This window comes from Brachyhypopomus gauderio, chromosome 19, assembly GCF_052324685.1.
Source record: "Brachyhypopomus gauderio isolate BG-103 chromosome 19, BGAUD_0.2, whole genome shotgun sequence".
Taxonomy (NCBI): Eukaryota; Metazoa; Chordata; class Actinopteri; order Gymnotiformes; family Hypopomidae; genus Brachyhypopomus; species Brachyhypopomus gauderio.
In genome coordinates, this window is record NC_135229.1 from 7,033,212 (window position 1) to 7,052,953 (window position 19,742).

General features: G+C 45.9%; 1 protein-coding gene across 3 annotated transcripts in view; it reads right to left on the bottom strand.

Annotated features, from left to right (window-relative positions):
• Positions 1-19,173, bottom strand: part of LOC143483393 (saxiphilin-like) — a 32,645-nt gene extending 13,472 nt beyond the window's left edge. For all 3 annotated transcript variants that reach the window (XR_013122486.1, XM_076982235.1, XM_076982236.1), the window contains exons 1-5: positions 18,753-19,173; positions 8,938-9,153; positions 5,501-5,725; positions 4,654-4,869; positions 3,218-3,442 (exon numbers count right to left, since the gene is read on the bottom strand). Coding sequence is in view for 2 of the 3 variants with exons in the window: in XM_076982235.1 (XP_076838350.1) it covers positions 3,218-3,442; positions 4,654-4,869; positions 5,501-5,725; positions 8,938-9,153; positions 18,753-19,053 (1,183 nt within the window). In the remaining variant the exon portion in view is untranslated. The remainder of the gene's footprint in view (positions 1-3,217; positions 3,443-4,653; positions 4,870-5,500; positions 5,726-8,937; positions 9,154-18,752) is intronic.
• Positions 19,174-19,742: the final 569 nt, after the last annotated feature.

The window sequence follows — 19,742 nt, forward strand, 5'->3', positions numbered from 1 at the left end:
TCGGTATGGTTGGTTCAACGTTTCCTGGGTTTTGCCAATTTCTACAGACGGTTTATTAGGAATTTCGGCTCCCTTGCTGCTCCCCTCTCTGCCCTCACTAGTAAGAAATTGGGGAAATTCACGTGGACCCCTGAAGCCCAGAAGGCATTCGAGACTCTCAAGGGTCTTTTCACCAGTGCTCCAGTGCTGCGGGTTCCTGACCCTGAGCTCCCTTTCGTTGTCGAGACAGATGCCTCTGATCTGGGCGTTGGGGCTGTTCTCTCCCAGAGGGTTGGGGAACCACCTAAGCTGCATTCCTGTGCCTATTTTTCGCACCGGTTCACGTCGTACCGCGTCTCCATAGGGGACAAAGAACTACTGCCCGTTAAAATGGCTTTGGAGGAGTGGCGGCACTGGCTGGAGGGAGCCCGTCACCCCTTCCTGGTCTGGTCGGATCACAAGAACCTGACGTATCTCCAGCAAGCTAAGCGTCTTAACGCCAGACAGGCCAGATGGGCCCTGTTTTTTAGTCGTTTTGATTTCACTTTGTCTTACCGTCCTGGCTCAAAGAACACAAAGCCTGACGCTTTGTCCCGTCAGTGGGAGCCCGCTCTCGTTGACAGTCCGCCTGAAACCGTGCTTTCCCCGGGGGTGGTTGTGGCACCTATTCGGTGGGGGATCGAGAAGACAGTGCAGGATGAACTTGCCAACGAACCCAGGCCTAGCGGCGTTCCTCCTGGCTGTCTCTACGTTCCCTTGACCGCCCGGCGTAAGGTCCTCTTATGGGGACATACCGAGCGTTACGCGGCACACCCGGGTGCTAGGCGGACCGCCAAGCTTATAAAGAGTTGGTTTTGGTGGCCCGCGATGGATCAGGAGATCCGTGATTTTGTGGCCTCCTGTGAGGTGTGTAACAGGAGCAAGGCACCACGTAGAAAGCCCAGGGGGTTGTTGCGCCCTTTACCCACACCCTCCAGACCGTGGTCTCATGTCTCTCTAGATTTTGTCACCGGGCTTCCGTCCTCCAAAGGGTTAACCACCATTCTCATGGTTGTCGACAGGTTTTCCAAGTTCAGCAAGTTCATCGGTCTGCCTAAGCTGCCCTCCGCCCGGGAAACTGCATCTCTCTTGCTGGTTCATGTAGTCCGCAACTACGGGTTTCCTCAAGACGTGGTGTCCGATAGAGGACCCCAGTTCGCCAGCAGCTTTTGGAAGGCCTTTTTGACCCTCCTCGGCACCTCTGCTAGCCTGTCTTCGGGTTTCCACCCCCAGTCTAATGGTCAGACCGAGCGTGCAGACGCTCAGGTGCCTGGCATCCACTAACCCCGCGTCCTGGGCCGACCACCTGTTGTGGACTGAGTACGCCCACAACACACTATGGCATTCTGCTCTGGGTATGTCGCCCTTTGAGTGTTTATTCGGGTACGCCCCTCCTCTTTTTGCTGATCACGAGCAGGCTGTGGCTGTGCCTTCCGCTGTGGCTCAGTTTTGGCGCTGCCGCGAGGCATGGTCGCGGGCTCGCTTGGCCCTGTTGAAGGCCTCCTCCGCCTATTGCCGCAGCGCTAACAAGCATCGCCTCCCGGCGCCGTCCTTCCGTCCTGGTCAACGGGTGTGGTTGGCGGCGGGTAACTTACCGGTTCGGGGTGGCACCAAGAAACTGGCTCCTCGCTTCCTAGGCCCGTTCAAGATCGACCGTCGCAAAAACCCGGTTACCTACCGTTTTGTACTCCCTCCTTCCATGCGTGTCCACCCGGTGTTTCACATGTCCCATCTCCGGCCGTTCCTGTGTGGTTCCTCTCCCGCCCCAGCTCCTCCTGCGCCGCGTATGGTTGGTGGGGGTCCGGTTTATACAGTGCGATGTCTTTTGGACGTCCGTCGGGTCCGGGGGCGGGACCAGTTTCTGGTGGATTGGGAGGGTTACGGGCCTGAGGAGCGGTCTTGGGTCCCCAGGGCACGCATCCTGGATCGTTCCCTGATCGCTTCCTTTTATCACGACAGGGCTGTTGCCCTGGGCCCGCGGGGTCTCGGGCCTAGAGGGGGTGGTTCTGTCAGGGTTAGACCCAGGCGCGTGCCTACTGCCGCCACTAGGAGGAGCACGCGAGCTAGACCTGGGGACAATCAAGCCAGATAGACTGCTGCTGTCTGCAGCCTATTTAATACAGGTAAATTCAGCAACACATTGCTGAAGTTGTTTGTAGCCTTCTCGCTCACAGCCCAAGCCATTTTCTCTCGATTGCTTTTCGTCTCTGCGTTTCACTCACCTTCTCTCGTTTTTCCCCTGAGTTTCTCAATCTTTCTCTCTCTCTATATTTCTTCCCCGCTGTTTCTCTGTTTCCCTCATTCTAGGTTGATTTGTCTGCCAGTGTTCTGGTTTACAGATCGACAGGTATCCAGGTAGAAGTGTTAGGTCTTGTACCTACGCTTCACTTCTCCTCCCTCGTCTCTTGTTTTATTTTAAGACACGTTGAGCCGTTTCTCCGTGTGTTTTTTGTTCTCGCCATTTTTGTCCTGATCGACGCGTTGATTGTCATCCGCGTATTTTTAGTTTCTTATTTACTTACCTTGTTTTTCTGCTCGTTTATATTCCTCCGTTTTCGTTGTACTGTTTTCACTTCTGGGTTTTTTGTTTCTGTTTTCCCGCATCCGCGGAGGTTTCAGTTCGTGGCTTTTCAGCCGTTTGCCTTTTGGTTTTTAGTTTGGGCTTTCCCGCAGTTGCGGAGGTTTCAGTTTATTGCTTTTCGACCGCTGGCTTTTGTATTTTCGTTTATTGGTTTTCCCGCATTCGCGGAGGTTTCTGTTTACTGTTTTTTGGCAGTCACTCCTAAGGGGTTGCACTTGAGTCCTAAACACATTATAACCAACGCGTCACCGCCGTGTTCGGAGGTGACACGTTACAATTATAAATTAAATGCAATAAAGCAATAAAGCACATCCCGACATTTTTTTAGCTTTGTGTGTGTGTGTGTGTGTGTGAGTGTGTTTGTCTTTCATTTTAGCACTACTTTTCAGTCAGTTCTGGTATTTGCCCAGTAGATGGAGACCAAGCACAATTCTACTGAAATTACAATGATAAAAAAAGACATTTAAGTGAAGTTTAAGGTTAATTTCTGGCCAGGCAGTGCCTGTTTTGTTGTAACTTGTAATTACAACGTTATTCATCATGTACATCTGAATGAGACAGGCCTAAAATCTCATTAATTGCACTTATTTCTTTGTGCCACTGAACTAGCCTGGATACCTGTAGCTGCACAACTGGGACTTGAGGTACCAGGTGGTTTGTTCGTGCCCTCTATCTTCTGCCCCAGACTGTCCACACACCAGCAGTATCCTGTGGATGCATGGCACTGCAGAGGTGTGTAGTTGCCCTTCTCATCACACTTAGGAATAAAGGCTCCTATCAGGTGTTTATTCAATGCAGTCTGTCTCTCCTGCTCACACTTAGTCTTAGCATGTTCTGATGGGGCTGCAGAGAGAGAGAGAGAGAGAAAGAGAGAGAGAGAGAGAGAGAGAGAATATGAAGTGATTATAAATTAAATGCAATAAAGCAATAAAGCACATCCCGACATAATTTTTTAGCTGTGTGTGTGTGTGTGTGTGTGTGTGTGTGTGTGTGTGTGTGTGTGTGTATAAATGTGTATGTGTGTGTGCGCGGTTGTCTTTCATTTTAGCACTACTTTTCAGTCAGTTCCGGTGTTTGCCCAGTAGATGGAGACCAAGCACAATTATACTGAAATTACAATGATAAAAAAGATATTTAAGTGAAGTTTAAGGTTAATTTCTGGCCAGGCAGTGCCTGTTTTGTTGTAACTTGTAATTACAATGTTATTCATCTTGTACATCTGAATAATACAAGACTCATTACTTATCTGTATTGTTGTTAAGTGTACACTATGTGTTCACTGTTATTGATGTGACCAATTATGTTTTGTGTTGGTCTGACTCATGTTAGGTATTACTAGGGCAGGTGTGACACATATGCAGGAGAATGAGATTTTTATAGCAGATTGTAAACATGACATGAATATGAAAGCAATAACAAACAACAATAAACCAAAACATGAAAGTAATATGCACAAACGGAGACCAATTAAAGAACTAAGCAATACTGAAATAACATGGAATTAAAACACAAAAGATATACACAAACAGAAACCTATTAAAGAGCTACACGTGTAGGAAGCTACTTACGAAATTCACAAATCCAAGAATGCATGAGCGAGACAGACATTACGTAAACCACACATCGGAACAGAAACGAGATGCATAGACGGCATAACAGAGAATAAACAACGAACCGGGAAGCAGGAAACCTTGGAATATCGTTGGGAAACCGAGGGTGGATAATACATAGCATAGAAATTCAAACATGCAGTGCAACGACAATAACCTATGACTCACATAAACACAGAGTAGAAATAAGAACTCAACAACAGGTGCAGACAATGACAGACGGGGGGTGTGGAAACAGACTGACGGAAGCATGTCAGGGGAACACGAGGAAAAACAGAAGTCATGACAGGATGGAGGGGTGGAGCTAAACGTTACAACTCTTTGTTGCTGACTTTTATCCTTTTAAAAAAGGGGGGAAAAACGAAATCATACATTCACCATGAGACAGGCCTAAAATCTCATTAATTGCACTTATTCTTTGTGCCACTGCACTAGCCTGGTTACCTGTAGCTGCACAGCTGGGACTTGAGGTACCAGGTGGTTTGTTTGTGCCCTCTATCTTCTGCCCCAGACTGTCCACACACCAGCAGTATCCTGTGGATGCATGGCACTGCAGAGGTGTGTAGTTGCCCTTCTCATCACACTCAGGAATGAAGGCTCCTATCAGGTGTTTATTCAATGCAGTCTGTCTCTCCTGCTCACACTTAGTCTTAGTATGTTCTGAAATATACAAAATAGTGTAAACCTGACACGAATATGTAACAATAATAAACAATAAATCAAAACATGACGGTAATATGCACAAACGGAGACCAATTAAAGAACTAAGCGATACTGAAATAACATGGAATTAAAACACAAAAGATATACACAAACAGAAACCAATTAAAGAGCTAAAAGTGTAGGAAGCTACATACGAAATTCACAAATCCATAGAATACATGAGCGAGACACAGACATTACTTAAACCACACATCGGAATGGAAGCAAGATGCATAGACGGCATAACAGAGATTGAACAACAAACTGGAAAGCAGGAAACCTGGGAATATCGTGGGGAAACCGAGGGCAGATAGTACGTAGCATAGAAATTCAAACATACAGCGCGTACATCAACGACACTAATCTACGACTCAGAAGACAAAACACAGAGTAGAAATAAGAACTCAACAACAGGTGAAAAGACATGACAGGATGGAGGGGGCGGAGCAAAATATTTCAACTCCTTGTTGCTGACTTAACTTCATTTAAAAAAAGGGGGAAAAAAACTAACTCGTACATTCACCATGAGACAGGCCTAAAATCTCATTAATTGCACTTATTCTTTGTGCCACTGCACTAGCCTGGTTACCTGTAGCTCCACAGTTGGGACTTGAGGTACCAGGTGGTCTGTCCGTGCCCTCTAACTTATGCCCCATACTGTCCACACACCAGCAGTATCCTGTGGAGCCGTGGCACTGCAGAGGTGTGTAGTTGCCCTTCTCATCACACTTAGGAATGAAGTTTCCTTTCAGGTGTTTATTCAATGCAGTCTGTCTCTCCTGCTCACACTTAGTCTTAGTATGTTCTGAAGGGGCTGCAGAGAGAGAGAGAGAGAGAGAGAGAGAGAGAGAGAGAGAGAGAGAGAGAGAGAGAGAGAGAGAGAATACGAAGCTTATACATCTGAATAATACAAGACCCATTAATTATCTGTATTGTTGCTAAGTGTACACTATGTGTACCAGACATGTGAACAAGTCACTATGTTGCAAGTAACAAGTAAGTCTCAAGTCTTCACAATCAAGTCTCGAGTCAAGGTGTGACACATATGCAGTCCCAAGTCTTAAACTTCAAGTCCCAGTCAAGTCACCAGATGTAATTTCAATATTTAACACAATTGATGCAGTTGATTAGTAGTAGCCTATATTAAGTTAGTCAGACTAACGTTAGGCGTTTGAGTGTTTCGGTTCACTTGAGAGAGATGTCGTCGCCACACCCCCCCCCCCCCCCCCCCCCCCCCGTCTCAGAGACTTTTGTCCGTCCGTCCGTCCGTCCCCCCGGTCCCCGCTTTTGAATTATCGTTGGTGCGGACCGCTCACACAAGTCAAGTTGCTCATGTGGACCCTTGAAATAGTTAATTTCCGACCCCTGAGTTATCACACCCCAGCTAGCTAGCTAACCGTTATAGCATTATGTTAAATATACATAGCAGAGACTTGCTTTTGTTTGTGCAGCCTCAAATGTTGAACAAAGTTTGAAGTGGTTGCATCTCCATCTCTTATCCTGACTCCACATGTCTTGCTTGTCGCAGTTCTTCTTTTATTCACAACAGCATAATCTTTATAGTTGAACAGGATAATTTTTGGGAGCCTGTTGCTTGTCCTCTCCGCACAAATTCAACGCTGCTGCCCCACCTCCCCCCTCTCCCCCGATCGGTTACGGATAAATTGAGCTGATCAGTTCACATTTTACAGCACCATTTAATACAAAATGATCCAGTAATGTGATTCTCTATTACTTATTTATTATGTTAAAATAAGGATTTCAAGTCTTTTCAAGTCTTAAAGCTCAAGTCCGATTCCAAGTCCAAGTCAGTAAAGGTAAAGTCCAAGTCAAGTCGCAAGTCTTCAGTGATGTTGTCGAGTCAAGTCACAAGTCATCAGTTTAGTGACTCGAGTCGGACTCGAGTCCAAGTCATGTGACTCGAGTCCACACGACTGATGTGTACACCGTTATTGATGTGACCAATTAAATTGAGTTGGTCTGACTCAATGTTGTTGACTTTGCTTCATTTATAAAAAGGTAAAAACAAACAAACTCATACATACACCATGAGACAGGTATCATGGATCAGGTCCGGACCCCTCCTTGTGGGCATGTGGTTATGTCGTCTGCATCTAGTTATGTCCATGTTTGTAGTTCCGTGGGTGTGGGTCGTTTGTGAGCTTGTTCTCACCTGTGCCTCATCTAGTGATCACTGGGGAATGTGTTATTCACCTATTTAATGTGTGTTTGCGCAATGTGTCATGCTCGTCTTTGTCTAAAGTTCGTGCCTGTGTGAGTTTGCCTATTTGTGTGCTTGCGCTACAAATAGGGCAGTCATGGCCTGGTGGTTAGGGAACTGGTCTTGTGACCGGAGGGTCGTGGGTTCGATTCCCAGACATGAGGGTATGACTGAGGTGCCCCTGAGCATGGCCCTTAACCCTCAATTGCTCACTTGTATATAAATGAGATAAAAATGTAAGTCGCTCTGGATAAGGGCATCTGCCAAATGCCATAAATGTAAATGTAACCGCGCTGAACTTCACCATTGTCGTGATTAAAAGTCTATGTTTCACCACATAATTCTTCATCGTGCCTGCCTCCTCCGAACACCACAGAAAGATGAGCCAACAAGATGCTAGGATATGTTTCCCGAGCAAAGAAGGGGAATAAGAAGGCCAAGCGCCATCATACGTGTTCCCCTGCGTATGCTCAGGAGAACGTGAGGGAGAGGAACACCGAGGTGTATTTCGAGGCTGCGTGGAGAGAGGGCTACCAAGCGCTGAGGGAATCCTTCCCCCTGGCAGACCTGGAGGAGGACTCTAATGAGCCCATAGTGGTGGGTACAGGCGCCTTTGCCCTGACCCCTCCCGAGTTTGGGAGTGGAGAGTTTGGAGAGGAGGAGAGTCCCCCCCCCCCCCCCCCCCGTGAACTCGGAAGAGGAGAGCGAGGGCGAGGCCAGCGGCTTCCCCTCCGTGTCTACAGCTCCCACGACGACGGAGGAGGAGGTCAGCCCCCCGTCTTCGTTGTGCTCCGCACCTACAGAGTACTATGGGGAGGGCGAAGAGGAGGTCAGCCCCATTCCGTCCGTCCACTCGGCCCCCTCAGAGTATTTTGGTGAGGAAAATAAGGAGGTCAGCCCCGCTCCATTCGTTTACTTGGCACCCACCGAGTATTACGGTGAAGAAGAGGAGGAAGTCAGCCCGCCTCCATCCGTTTGCTCGCCCCCCTCGGAGCACAACAGTGAGAACAAGGAGGAAGCTAGTGACTGAGTGCTCGGAGGACACTGTTCAGACCGAGAAGGGGTGCCGGAGAGGAGAGGAAGTTCCTCGTTCCCCCTCGGAGGGGAGCAGCATTAACTGCTCACGCTACCCGACCTCAGAGGGACCCATGTCACTGGGACGGGGTGTCTCTGAGGAGGAGGAGGAGGAGATGGAAATGTCAAGGGGCGAGGCGGCGCTGTCCCCGGGAGCGCAAGAAGGCACTGGCATAGCCAGCAGCCCAAAGTGGGGGTTCGGAGCGCCCTTGGAGACGCCGCGGAGAATGGCCAGCGAGCGGCAAAGGGCAAGCCCTCTGGTAGCACCCAGAAGAGGGGCCGAAGCGCCCCAAAGGAAGCAAGCGGGCGCACGGTTTTCGGAAGCACCAAGCAACGCTGCGCGTGCTGAGAAATTGGTCTCGAGGACCGGAGGGACTCCACCGCCTGTCTCGCCTGCGACCTTAGGAGGGTTTGCACTGCTGGTCCCACAATGGGTGTGGGTCGTTTGTGAGCGTGTTTGTTGGTCTCACCTGTGCCTCGTCTCGTAATCACTGGGGAATGTGTTATTCACCTATTTAATGTGCGTTCGCGCAATGTCTCGTGCTCGTCTTTGTCTAAAGTTTGTGCCTGTGTGAGTTCACCTATTTGTGTGTTTGCTCTAATCGTGCTGAACTTCACCACTGTCATGATTAAAAGTCTAAGTTTCACCACATAATTCTTCATTGTGCCTGCCTCCTCCGAATCTCATTAATTGCACTGATTTCTTTGTGCCACTGAACTAGCCTGGTTACCTGTAGATGCACAGCTGGGACTTGAGGTACCAGGTGGTTTGTTCGTGCCTTCTATCTTCTGCCCCAGACTGTCCACACACCAGCAGTATCCTGTGGATGCATGGCACTGCAGAGGTGTGTAGTTGCCCTTCTCATCACACTCAGGAATGAAGGCTCCTATCAGGTGTTTATCCAATGCAGTCTGCCTCTCCTGCTCACACTTAGTCTTAGCATGTTCTGAAGGGAGAGAGAGTATAAATTCAACACATATATAGTAGGGGTGGGAATTGTTTACTATCTCACGATTCCATTCGATTCCGATTTTGGGGGCCACAATTCAATTCAAAAATCGATTTTCGATTCAAAACGATTTTCGATTCAAAAAACGATTTGATTTATAAAAATGTCTGCTTCAGTCTATAAAATCTGCATGATCTACTACAGTCTGCTTTGCAAGACAGAACGACAAATACAGAAAATTAAGTGTCTTTCACATTTAATTAACAAAAATTAAGTGCTTTGGTAAAATAAAATGGTTTTTGTTGTTACCAAAATTCTTGAGCTTCATTTTGCGAGCTGTCAGGGCTGGCTCGGATGCAGTTCCCCCAGCCGTCGCTAGGGGCACCAGAGTCAGTCCCAGACTAAACCGGCGTAACCGTACGTTCTCAGCCAGTCTCTGCTTTCTCTGTGAATGCTTATCGTTTAATGGTGTCTCGCCACCTCTCTCTGTTATGCTTTCTCTTTACTTATTCGAGTATCTCATGCGTCGCTTTCTGACCCATCTCAAGTTTTCCCAATCCTGTATGTCTTTCTATCCGTTTTGCCTTTATTTTTGGGAACGGTTTTATTTTGCTGCAGCATTTTTTGTCAGTTACTTCTGCTGGTGTCCTTGGTTTCGTTTTGGCGTTGGATTTATCCGCGCTGTTTTTTAGTTACTGTTGTTTTGTTTCTTCCTCCCGTCTCACTACGGTTGAGTGTTATTTTTCACGCGTTGTATTTTCCGCATTGGTTTTTTGTTTCTATTTACTCCGTGCCCTCACGGTTTTGCTTTCTATTCTCTTGCGCGTTGAGTCTTCCGTGTTGTTTTGTTTGTTCGTTCTGGGTCGCTGTGCGTGTTTCCCTCTCGCTAATACATTTGACGAGTGTCAAACGTCTTGATCTTGCGAGCCGGCACTTGGGTCCATCCTTCTCTATATTATTTCTCACCCTTCTCTATATTAACGCTCCCGTGCTCACCGCGTTACACAAGCCTTGCACACGAGCTACATTGTGTCCAGTTCGGTCTTCCCCGGCATTCGGTAAAAACCAAAATGAACCCATATTTTTGCCTTAAATGAAGACCAGACAGGTTGAATATCTCTTTCCTCCATGTGTTTTGAAACTTTTCCGCGCACGAGTGTGTCCCAGAACATGCTGCGTAAAGTCTCGCGTAATTTTGTAATTACGTAACGCGAGACTTCACCACGACTTAGAATCGATTTTGGGACATTTAAAATCGATTCTGAATCGTAGTAAATGAGAATCGATTTTTGATATATGAATCGATTTTTTGGCACACCTCTAATATATAGGCTACTGTTGATTATATATAGGCTACAAATGATTATCTTAGATTATAATGACTGATATGTACTTTTTAATGTTCATGTCAAATAAACAGGCCTACACACGTGGACAAAATTGTTGGTACCCCTAGGTTAATGACAGAAAAACCCACAATGGTACCAGAAATAACTTTAATCCGATAAAAGTAATAATAAATAAAAATTCTATGAAAATGTACAAATGAAAGTCAGACATTGCTTTTCAACCATGCTTTAACAGAATTATTAAAAAAAATAAACTGTTGAAACAGGCATGGACAGAAATAATGGTACCCCTGAAAATAACATGACCAAATGGACATGTTAAATCAAGGTTCACTAATTAGTATCACAGGTGTCTACAATATTGTAATCAGTCAGTGGGCCTATATATAGGGCTACAGGTAGTCACTGTGCTGTTTGGTGACAAGGTGTGTACCACACTCAACATGAACCAGAGGAAGCAAAGAAAAGTTGTCTCAGGACATTAGAAAGAAAATAATAGACAAGCATGTTAAAGGTAAAGGTTATAAGACCATCTCCAAGCAGCTTGATGTTCCTGTGACTACAGTTGCACATGTGATTCAGAAATTTAAGATCCATGGGACTGTAGCCAACCTCCCTGGACGTGGACGCAGGAGGAAAATTGATGACAAATCAAAGAGATGGATAACACGAATGGTAACAAAAGAGTCAAGAAAAACATCTAAAGAGATTCAAGGTGAACTTCAAGCTCAAGGAACATCAGTCTCAGATCGAACTATCCGTCGATGTTTGAGCCAAAGTGGACTTCATGGGAGACGACCAAGGAGGACACCATTGTTGACAAAACATAAAAAAGCCAGACTGGAATTTGCCAAACCATGTTGACAAGCCACAAAGCTTCTGGGAGAATGTCCTATGGACAGATGAGACAAAAATGGAACTTTTTGGCAAGGCACATCAGCTCTATGTTCAGAGACGGAAAAATGAAGCATATCAAGAAAAGAACACTGTCCCTACTGTCAAACATGGAGGAGGCTCTGTTATGTTCTGGGGCTGCTTTGCTGCATCTGGCACAGGGTGTCTTGAATCTGTGCAGAGTATAATGAAATCTCAAAACTATCAAGGGATTCTAGAGAGAAATGTGCTGCCCGGTGTCAGAAAGCTTGGTCTCAGTCGTAGGTCTTACAACAGGATAATGACCCAAAACACACATCTAAAAACTCAAGAATGGCTAAGAGGAAAACACTGGACTATTCTGAAGTGGCCTTCTATGAGCCCTGACCTAAATCCTATTGAGCATCTTTGGAAGAAGCTGAAACATGCCGTCTGGAAAAGGCACCCTTCAAACCTGAGACAGCTGGAGCAATTTGCACATGAAGAGTTGGCCAAAATACCTGCTGAGAGGTGCAGAAGTCTCACTGACAGATACAGGAATCATTTGATTGCAGTGATTGCCTCAAAAGGTTGTGCAACAAAATATTAAGTTAAGGGTACAATAATTTCTGTCCAGGCCTGTTTCATGAGTTTATTTTTTTAAATAATTCTGTTAAAGCATGGTTGAAAAGCGATGTCTGACTTTCATTTGTACATTTTCATAGAATTTTTATTTATTATTACTTTTATCAGATTAAAGTTATTTCTGTTACCATTGTGGGTTTTTCTGTCATTAACCAAGGGTACCAACAATTTTGTCCACGTGTATATGTTAATAAAGGCACAAAAGTCCAAAATAAATTCTAATGTCAGACTGTCTGATCATATAGAGTTACACGTGTGTGTGTGTGTGGGGGCATGCATGTGTGTGCATTAATCACATGTCGAGATAGCATTCTAGCATTGTGTGTGTGTGTGTGTGATGGTTTTATTTAAGCACAACTTTTCAGTTAGTTCTAGTGTTTGTCCAGTAGATGAAACCCATGTATGATGGTAAATCTACCTCAAAATTAAAACAAAACTGTGATATGCAAAAAGGCAATGTAATCCTAAATTTACATTTACATGTTCCACTCATACAGGCAATTTTGAATGCAATCATTCCATTTACATTTGCAATGTGGTAGACATTTATTCATATTTCTTTTACATGTAGATTTTGATGCTTTATTTGGCCTTTATTTAAATGAAAAAGCATTTCCCCATTTGAAGTATCAAGTTTCATGCAAAGTTTGAATCAAAATTGTAATTAAAATGCTATTCACTTTTATCTGTGATAAATGTACATTTCAGCCTCACCACCATGCTAAAAAGATGTGAAAATTCAAAATGTTAAAGGGGAAATATCACCTCTTCTGTTTGCAATAACATTACGATATTATGATACCAACAGTGCTCAATCTGTGTCGGTGCATTTTGAAAAAGCATTCTGAGCAGAATGCATTTTCATGGTTTTCCACAATAGTCAGCCAATCAGATTCTACAGCCCTGCACTTTAATCAGCCAATCGGGTTCCAAATCTTTCCCCCTCAGGCAGCCAATCTGGATGGGACTATAGCATGCTAAGCAGTACAGGTGAGTTTCTGGCTGCAGAAGTGATAAATAGATTAATTGAAGGGGTAGCAGATTAGTCCTTATGGTGAATTTACACTTGATTAGTGTGAAACAAGGGACAGCATTCTCTGAGGTAGATTGCCCGACTGCCATAGTTCAAGGGACACTTGTTTGTTCTCCCATAGCTCTCAATTTGGCAATAACAACACATCAGCACCGGATAAAGCGGAGAATTTGCGGCGCTGCGGTCAACGTGGGCACAAGTCATCTCAGTGCGAGGTGCCAGGAAATGGGAATGGAGTCGCCCAATGAGGGACGGATTGGGCCCAGATAACGCCAAGTTGCCCTCTGTTTCCCTCGCTTTCCTCGGACACGGCGGACAGTACAATGACTCCGGCTTTGGTGAGACCACGGTAAGAGCCCTCATTGATACCGGCTCATCAGTTTCGTTGTTGCGCCTCGACGTTTTACTGCATACTACGATTTACCAACCTAGTATGCCTAATGAAGGGGCTTGTCTAGCCACCGTTACCGGGGAGCATGTCAAACTGTTGGGGTGTAGTCAAAGTCAAAGTCAACTTTATTGTCAAAGCTTCAAATGTACAAGACATACAAAGTTTTGAAATTGCATTTCTCTTATACCCCGAGATTTTACAGTAACAAAAGACTGGACAGGCACTGGTTTAATATAAAAACACAAGATTTAAATATAAGATATATAGTGCTAATACCAAGTACAAAAATAATAATAGTGGCGAGTGATTGATACCGTGTATGGCATCGCTTAGAGCAATAAAGTGACGAGTGCTAATCAAAGTGGTTTGTCCGTAGCTTTTTATAAGGAGAACTATGAGTGAATCAAGTTAAAACCGGTGTAATCCAGAGTGCATTTGTATGATAGAGGAAAGTTTGGATTGTGGCTGAGGGCAGGGTCTACAGTTTGTGTGTGTGTAGATGTGGGGAAATGAGGGAGAGCAGGGAGAGGAGTAGGTTAGCTGATGTTGACTTTGGGCAGGGTCCTTATCCACACCAGTTCTGGCTGGCGGAAATCAGGGACCCATGTATTTTAGGACTCGACTTTCTCAAGAGCACTGGGGCCGTTATTGATTGCGGGCGGGGTACGTTGTCACTTAATCGTGAACTTGTGGAGTTATGTGGAGGGCCGGCATCGGACGGGTGGAGGGTGAAAAAGTCGAACATAGCTAGGGTTAGGGTTAATAGGGTTGATTGAAATAGCGTGGACCTGGTTAATGAATTGTGGGAGCGTAGTAATCAGAACCTCTCTGCTCCGCAGGGAAGGAAACTGTGGGACCTGTTAGAGCGTTTCAAGGGACACCTTTGCTAGTTCGGTGCGAGACTGCACGAGGACGGGGTTGGCGGAACACAAAATTGTCACGGCCGATGCTAAGCCAGTTCGATTACGGCTGTATTGGTTACCATTTGCGAAGCGCGCTGCTGCAGAATGACAGCTGCAGAATGACAGCTGCACGAGGTGGCTGAGATAAGCGTGATCAAGCCTTCCACAAGCCCGTGGGCCTCACCCGTCGTACTAGCAAAGAAAAAGGATGAATCTTGGCGTTTCTGCGTGGATTATAGACAGCTTAACTCAGTGACTAAAGTAGATTCGTATCCATTGCTGCGAGTCGATGATTCGCTGGAATTACTGTCTGGTTCAGTGTGGTTTAGCTCGCTGGATCTGCCAGGCTGCAGGAGTTCGCCTTCCTAATCTTCCATCGCCCTGGACGCAGCTATGGTAATACGGATGCACTATCATGCAGACCATGTGCCCAATCCGAGTGTAGGTACTGTCTGCGCGCAGAAGCAAACTCCGGGGAGATCGGGTGCTGCGCTGTGATTACACGGACCGAGCCTGGGCCGGGTGTCGTCCCTTGTGTGCCGGTCGACCAATTTGGTGTGGTACAGCGAGCAGACCCAGAAGTTGAGTGGGCGATTCAGGCATTAGAGTCGTTGTCGGTGCCTGACTGGGCTGATTTCACGGTTCTGGGTCCCATCGCCAAGGTGCTGCGGTCTAATTGGGGTAGCTTGAAGCTCGTGAATGGCATCCTGTGTCTGGTTTAGGTGGACCCGGTGGGCCAGCACTGCGTTACTCAAAGCATGGTCCCCCGCAGATTACGTGACACGGTCTTGCAGGTGGTTCATGGGGCACCAGACGTGGGACACGTGGGCATCACAAAGACGCTGCAGAGATTGCGCCAGCGCTTCTACTGGCCAGGCTGCCAGACGGATGTGGAGTAGGGCTGAACGATTTTGGAAAATAATCTAATTGCAATTTTTTATCTATAAATTGCGATTGCGATTTAAAATCGCGATTTTTCCCTATTGTTCCACTTCAGGAAACTCTGTTTCGGCATTTTTTATACAACTCAGATACAGGGTTGCAGGGGGGGGGGGTGTAAAATGGACTAAATTTAAGTATTATTATTATATCGTGATCGATCGATCGCCTGTGGTTGGCGCCAGAGCGAACTACTAATTTTTTAGTCTAAGACGCTCAATGCGTGAGAGTTGGCAGCCCTGCAGGTATAGCAACTTGGCTAAAATATGTGCGTGAGGGCGTTTGGTAGCGCATATCCAGTGTGTTTAACAAAGCCATGAAGCCGGGCTTGTTCACTATATTAACGGGCATCATGTCTTTCACTAAGAACTCCGTTACTGCCCGAGTTATTTCAGCGTGCCGCTTCGAATTACATCCATAAGGAGTTACACTTTCAAACGGTTCGGTCAGTTAACCCTGTCTGCTGGACCGGTCAAGCTATCTGCGTTTTCGCGATTCATCCGCGCTTTAAATCTTATTGCGCATATATGCGTGATTTTACGGTATTTCGCTGCTCACCGCATACTAAAGCTGTATAAGCGCAGAGAAACACTTTGGCGTATTTGAAGATGCAGCACTGGTCGTTGGCATTTTAGCCTTACAAATATCATACGAGGCTTTGTGGTGTTTTTTTAATGCTGAAGGTTTGTAGTGTTTCCTCGCGTCGTAGCAACAGTAGCAAGGCACGTTTTGCAGGGTACCTGACGTTGAGCAGCATCTTTTTAAAAGCCAAAGTAATTTCACACAACTTATGTGCTGCCCCTCTTTGGTAATTAGACTTTCAGTTGTGTCAGCTTCTGTCGAGCCTGAAGCCATTGTGCAACAAGTTAAAGTGCGCTGTGTTAACTTCACTTCTCCACCTCCCTGCCTCCTGCGGTTTGCTCCGTTCGTCCTCGGCTCGGCTCGCTCCCAAGTCACGTGACCAGTTTAAATCGCAGCCTGTGCGATTAGACAATCGCGTTTTTAAAAATCGCGAAATTATCGCAAATGCAATTAATCGGTCAGCCCTAATGTGGAGTTGTTTGTGCATTGCTGCGACGCTTGTGCCACGAAGAAGGGACCGGCAAGAGCACCGCTGATACCGTTGCATTCCGGCAACCTGATGGAGTGTGTGGCAGTCGATGTGTTAGAGCCATTCTCAGTGACTGACGCGAGCAATCGTTTCGTTCTGGTCGCGGTAGACTATTTCACAAAGTGGCCGGAGGCAGAAACTGTGCCCAACCAAAGCGCGGTCACTACGACTGACAAACTGGTGTCTGAATTGTTCTGTCGTTTCGGGGTGCCTGAAGAGTTACATAGTGACCAGGGCAGAAACTTAGAAGGTCATGAGCGAAATCTGCTGGGTTTTGGGTGTGCACAAGACCAGGACCACTCCGCTCCACCCTCAGTGCGATGGGCTGGTGGAGCGTTTCAACAGAACCTTGGCTACACAACTCGTGATGGTCATGAGCACGAACCAGCGCAATTGGGACAGGCACCTGCCTGCTGTGTTGCTAGCATGTCGCTCCACGGTACAGGAGACAATGGGGTTTACCCTGGCGCTGCTCATGTTTGGCCATGAGCTACGTACCCCCGTGGACCTGGTTTTCGGTGCACCCCCAAACGAGGGGGTGGGTCACGAGCCCGTGCCGAAGTTTGTCACCAACTTGCTGTCCATGCTACATGGGGTGTACGAGATGACCAGGGTGAACCAGAGGGAGGCTAGCACAAAGCAAAAGCGAGCGTATGATACATGTTGTGTGGGGGAGCCCCTGGAGGTGGATAGAAGCGTGTGGCTGTTTAACCCGCAACACAGGAAGGGTCTCTGCCCGAAGTTGCAGTCTGTGTGGGTGGGACCCTGCACAGTTCTGTCGCGACTGGGGGAGGTAGTGTACAGGATTCGTTGGGGCAGGCGATGCCTGGTTGTTCACCGTGACCGTCTTGCCCCCTACAGACCTAAGCTGTCCGGGGGCTGGACATTGCACCGATCCCCTGACACCGCTGACCGCCGTCACGCCCCCGGGACCTCCAACTGCCCACGTCCCCCACTGACTGTTCCTGCCCGGCCTCAGCGCACGCGGAGGCCAACACGCCGTCTTATGGAGTTTGAGGTGGACCTGTGATCATTGTTTCTTTCTTTAGGGTGGCTGTTGTTTTTTATGGGTCGCCGGGATGGCTGACCTTTTGAGGGGGGAGGTATGTGGCATTGCCACTGGTGTATCAGGGTGGAGCATGGAGTACGCTACCTCCCATGAGCACTTGCAGCAGTAGGAAGTATGCTAAAAGAGTAAATGTTTGGTTAAATGTGATAGATTATGTTATTATTTGGTTTGTTTTGGTCATAGGTGTTTGTCCCGTACAGTCACTTGTGTTTATTTTAGTACTGTTAGGCTCACCGTGTTCATGTCATGTTGAAAGAGTTTGACCTAGTTTGAACGGTGTATGTAAAAGGACAACAAAAACGTTGAGTCACTGTGACACTCTCCTTACTCTCTAAAAAAGAGTTAATAAAGAATTGAGATGAACACACAAAACCTGTCTGGCACTCTTATTCCCGCCGACACGCTACATTATTATAATATTGGTGACCCCTGTAAAAAGGCTCACCATTCTATTCATGATTTTTATTGAATTTGCAAAAGTTTTTTCTTATTTTGCTAAAGTGAAGGGATGGTAAGCTTTTACTCAAATGTCAGCATGTGTAAAATGCTGTAATGTTCTTCTTTAAGTACATTCATATAATTAAGAGATGATAAAATGTAAATAAAAGCTTCTGTCACTTTTTGGCTTGCAGACAGCAGCAAAACGAGAAAAGAAAGCACATCAGCATAGTTTACATAGCATTTGTAAAGCGCTCATGCTTGTGAACAGAAAAGGCAAAATAGTGCCCTCTGTGGTCACAAAACTCGGTCACAGAATTCAATGTAACCCCGAACCTCCGCAGATTCTTCTTATAGTCGAGTAAAAACTATAAAAATTTCCCTTCCCCCAGGAAAATCATGCAAACCAGCTGACGATTTACTGGCCACCCAACCACAACTTCACCTGGATGGAGCAACGCAATACAGCAAGACTTTCACCCCAAAAGCACACGAAAGAACTCCAAGAGTCTGCTGGGCCTACTGCGCTGGCCATGGATGGACATAAAGTAAGGCTGTGCATCTGCACAGACTTAGATTAAAACTATATGTCTGATGAGAGTGAATGTTTACGCTTGGCTCGAACTGTTCAATTTATGAGATTAAAGTATATTTATATAAAGTATATTGGACTGGGTACTAGCGTGCAAATCCAAGATAAATATTGCTATATATTCAAGATATATGCACTCGTTTGCTGCATAGTCACCTGACCAGAACAAAAAAAAAGTCACCTTGAGAAGAACAAAAACATGAACTTGCAAATTACACTTTACTCTCACAAAGAATTTAGAAAAAGGAAAGAAAAACATCTTGCAAACATCTCACCTTTTACTGTAAGGTGGTCCACAAAGGCTACATCTCCAGCTCCGTCTGTCAAGCACCTATAAGAACAAGTCAGGTCATAACATGCTCCAGTGTACAAAGAACATGACAAAGACGTAACGCGATCCTTCCAGTGAAGGAAGAATCTCGGAGTTTCAATATGGGCGGACTCAAATGCAAAGCCAACAGAAAAAAAAATAAACCAATAAACCAAGACCTTCGTAAAACTACATGGGAAAAGAGACAAAGAAACACGTTGAAAAATAGCAAAACGAGAAACAATAAATACGAGACAGAAACTCATTGAGCCAGGCAAATAAGAAACAAAAATCACTAGAGAAAACAAGAATGCCAGGGGAAGTAACTGGTGGCCAGATGCAAGCAAACTCAAACAAAAACACTGTAGGGGATATAGCAGGTGGTAGAGCTGTATTTTAAACTAAAAGGTTGCACTGTTCAGTTTTCCATCAGACACTATCAAGGAATGCTGACCAGAGCACTACTTAAGGTGTGAAGATGTTGAATGGTCAGAAAGGGCGACGCCAGACGGGTTGAATTAAACTTTGCTCTCTTCTATTTACACTTCAAGGTTATACAATTTACAGGGGTTCTGATCTGCATTGATATGTTTGCATGATCCTGAACACAACAGAAATAACTACAATAAATTAAATGTTGTCCATGACGTTACTCTAACATACACACCACACTGTTACATACTAAATCACTGATACACATACCTGAGAGAAATGAACTGGAATTACACCAATTACATAGGCAACGTGTGTAGGCAGCGTGTGAGTTAAACAGGTTCACCACAATCGACTAAATAAAGTCAGGATAAACAAAATGTACAAAATATGCCCTAATACTGACTTAAATCAACTTAAATGACAATACTTGGTTACTTACGTGGGTCATTTATGCACACAAACACCAGGATTAATCGGACGAAGGAGTAAAACTTTCCGAAGTTAGGTGACAAACAAGGCT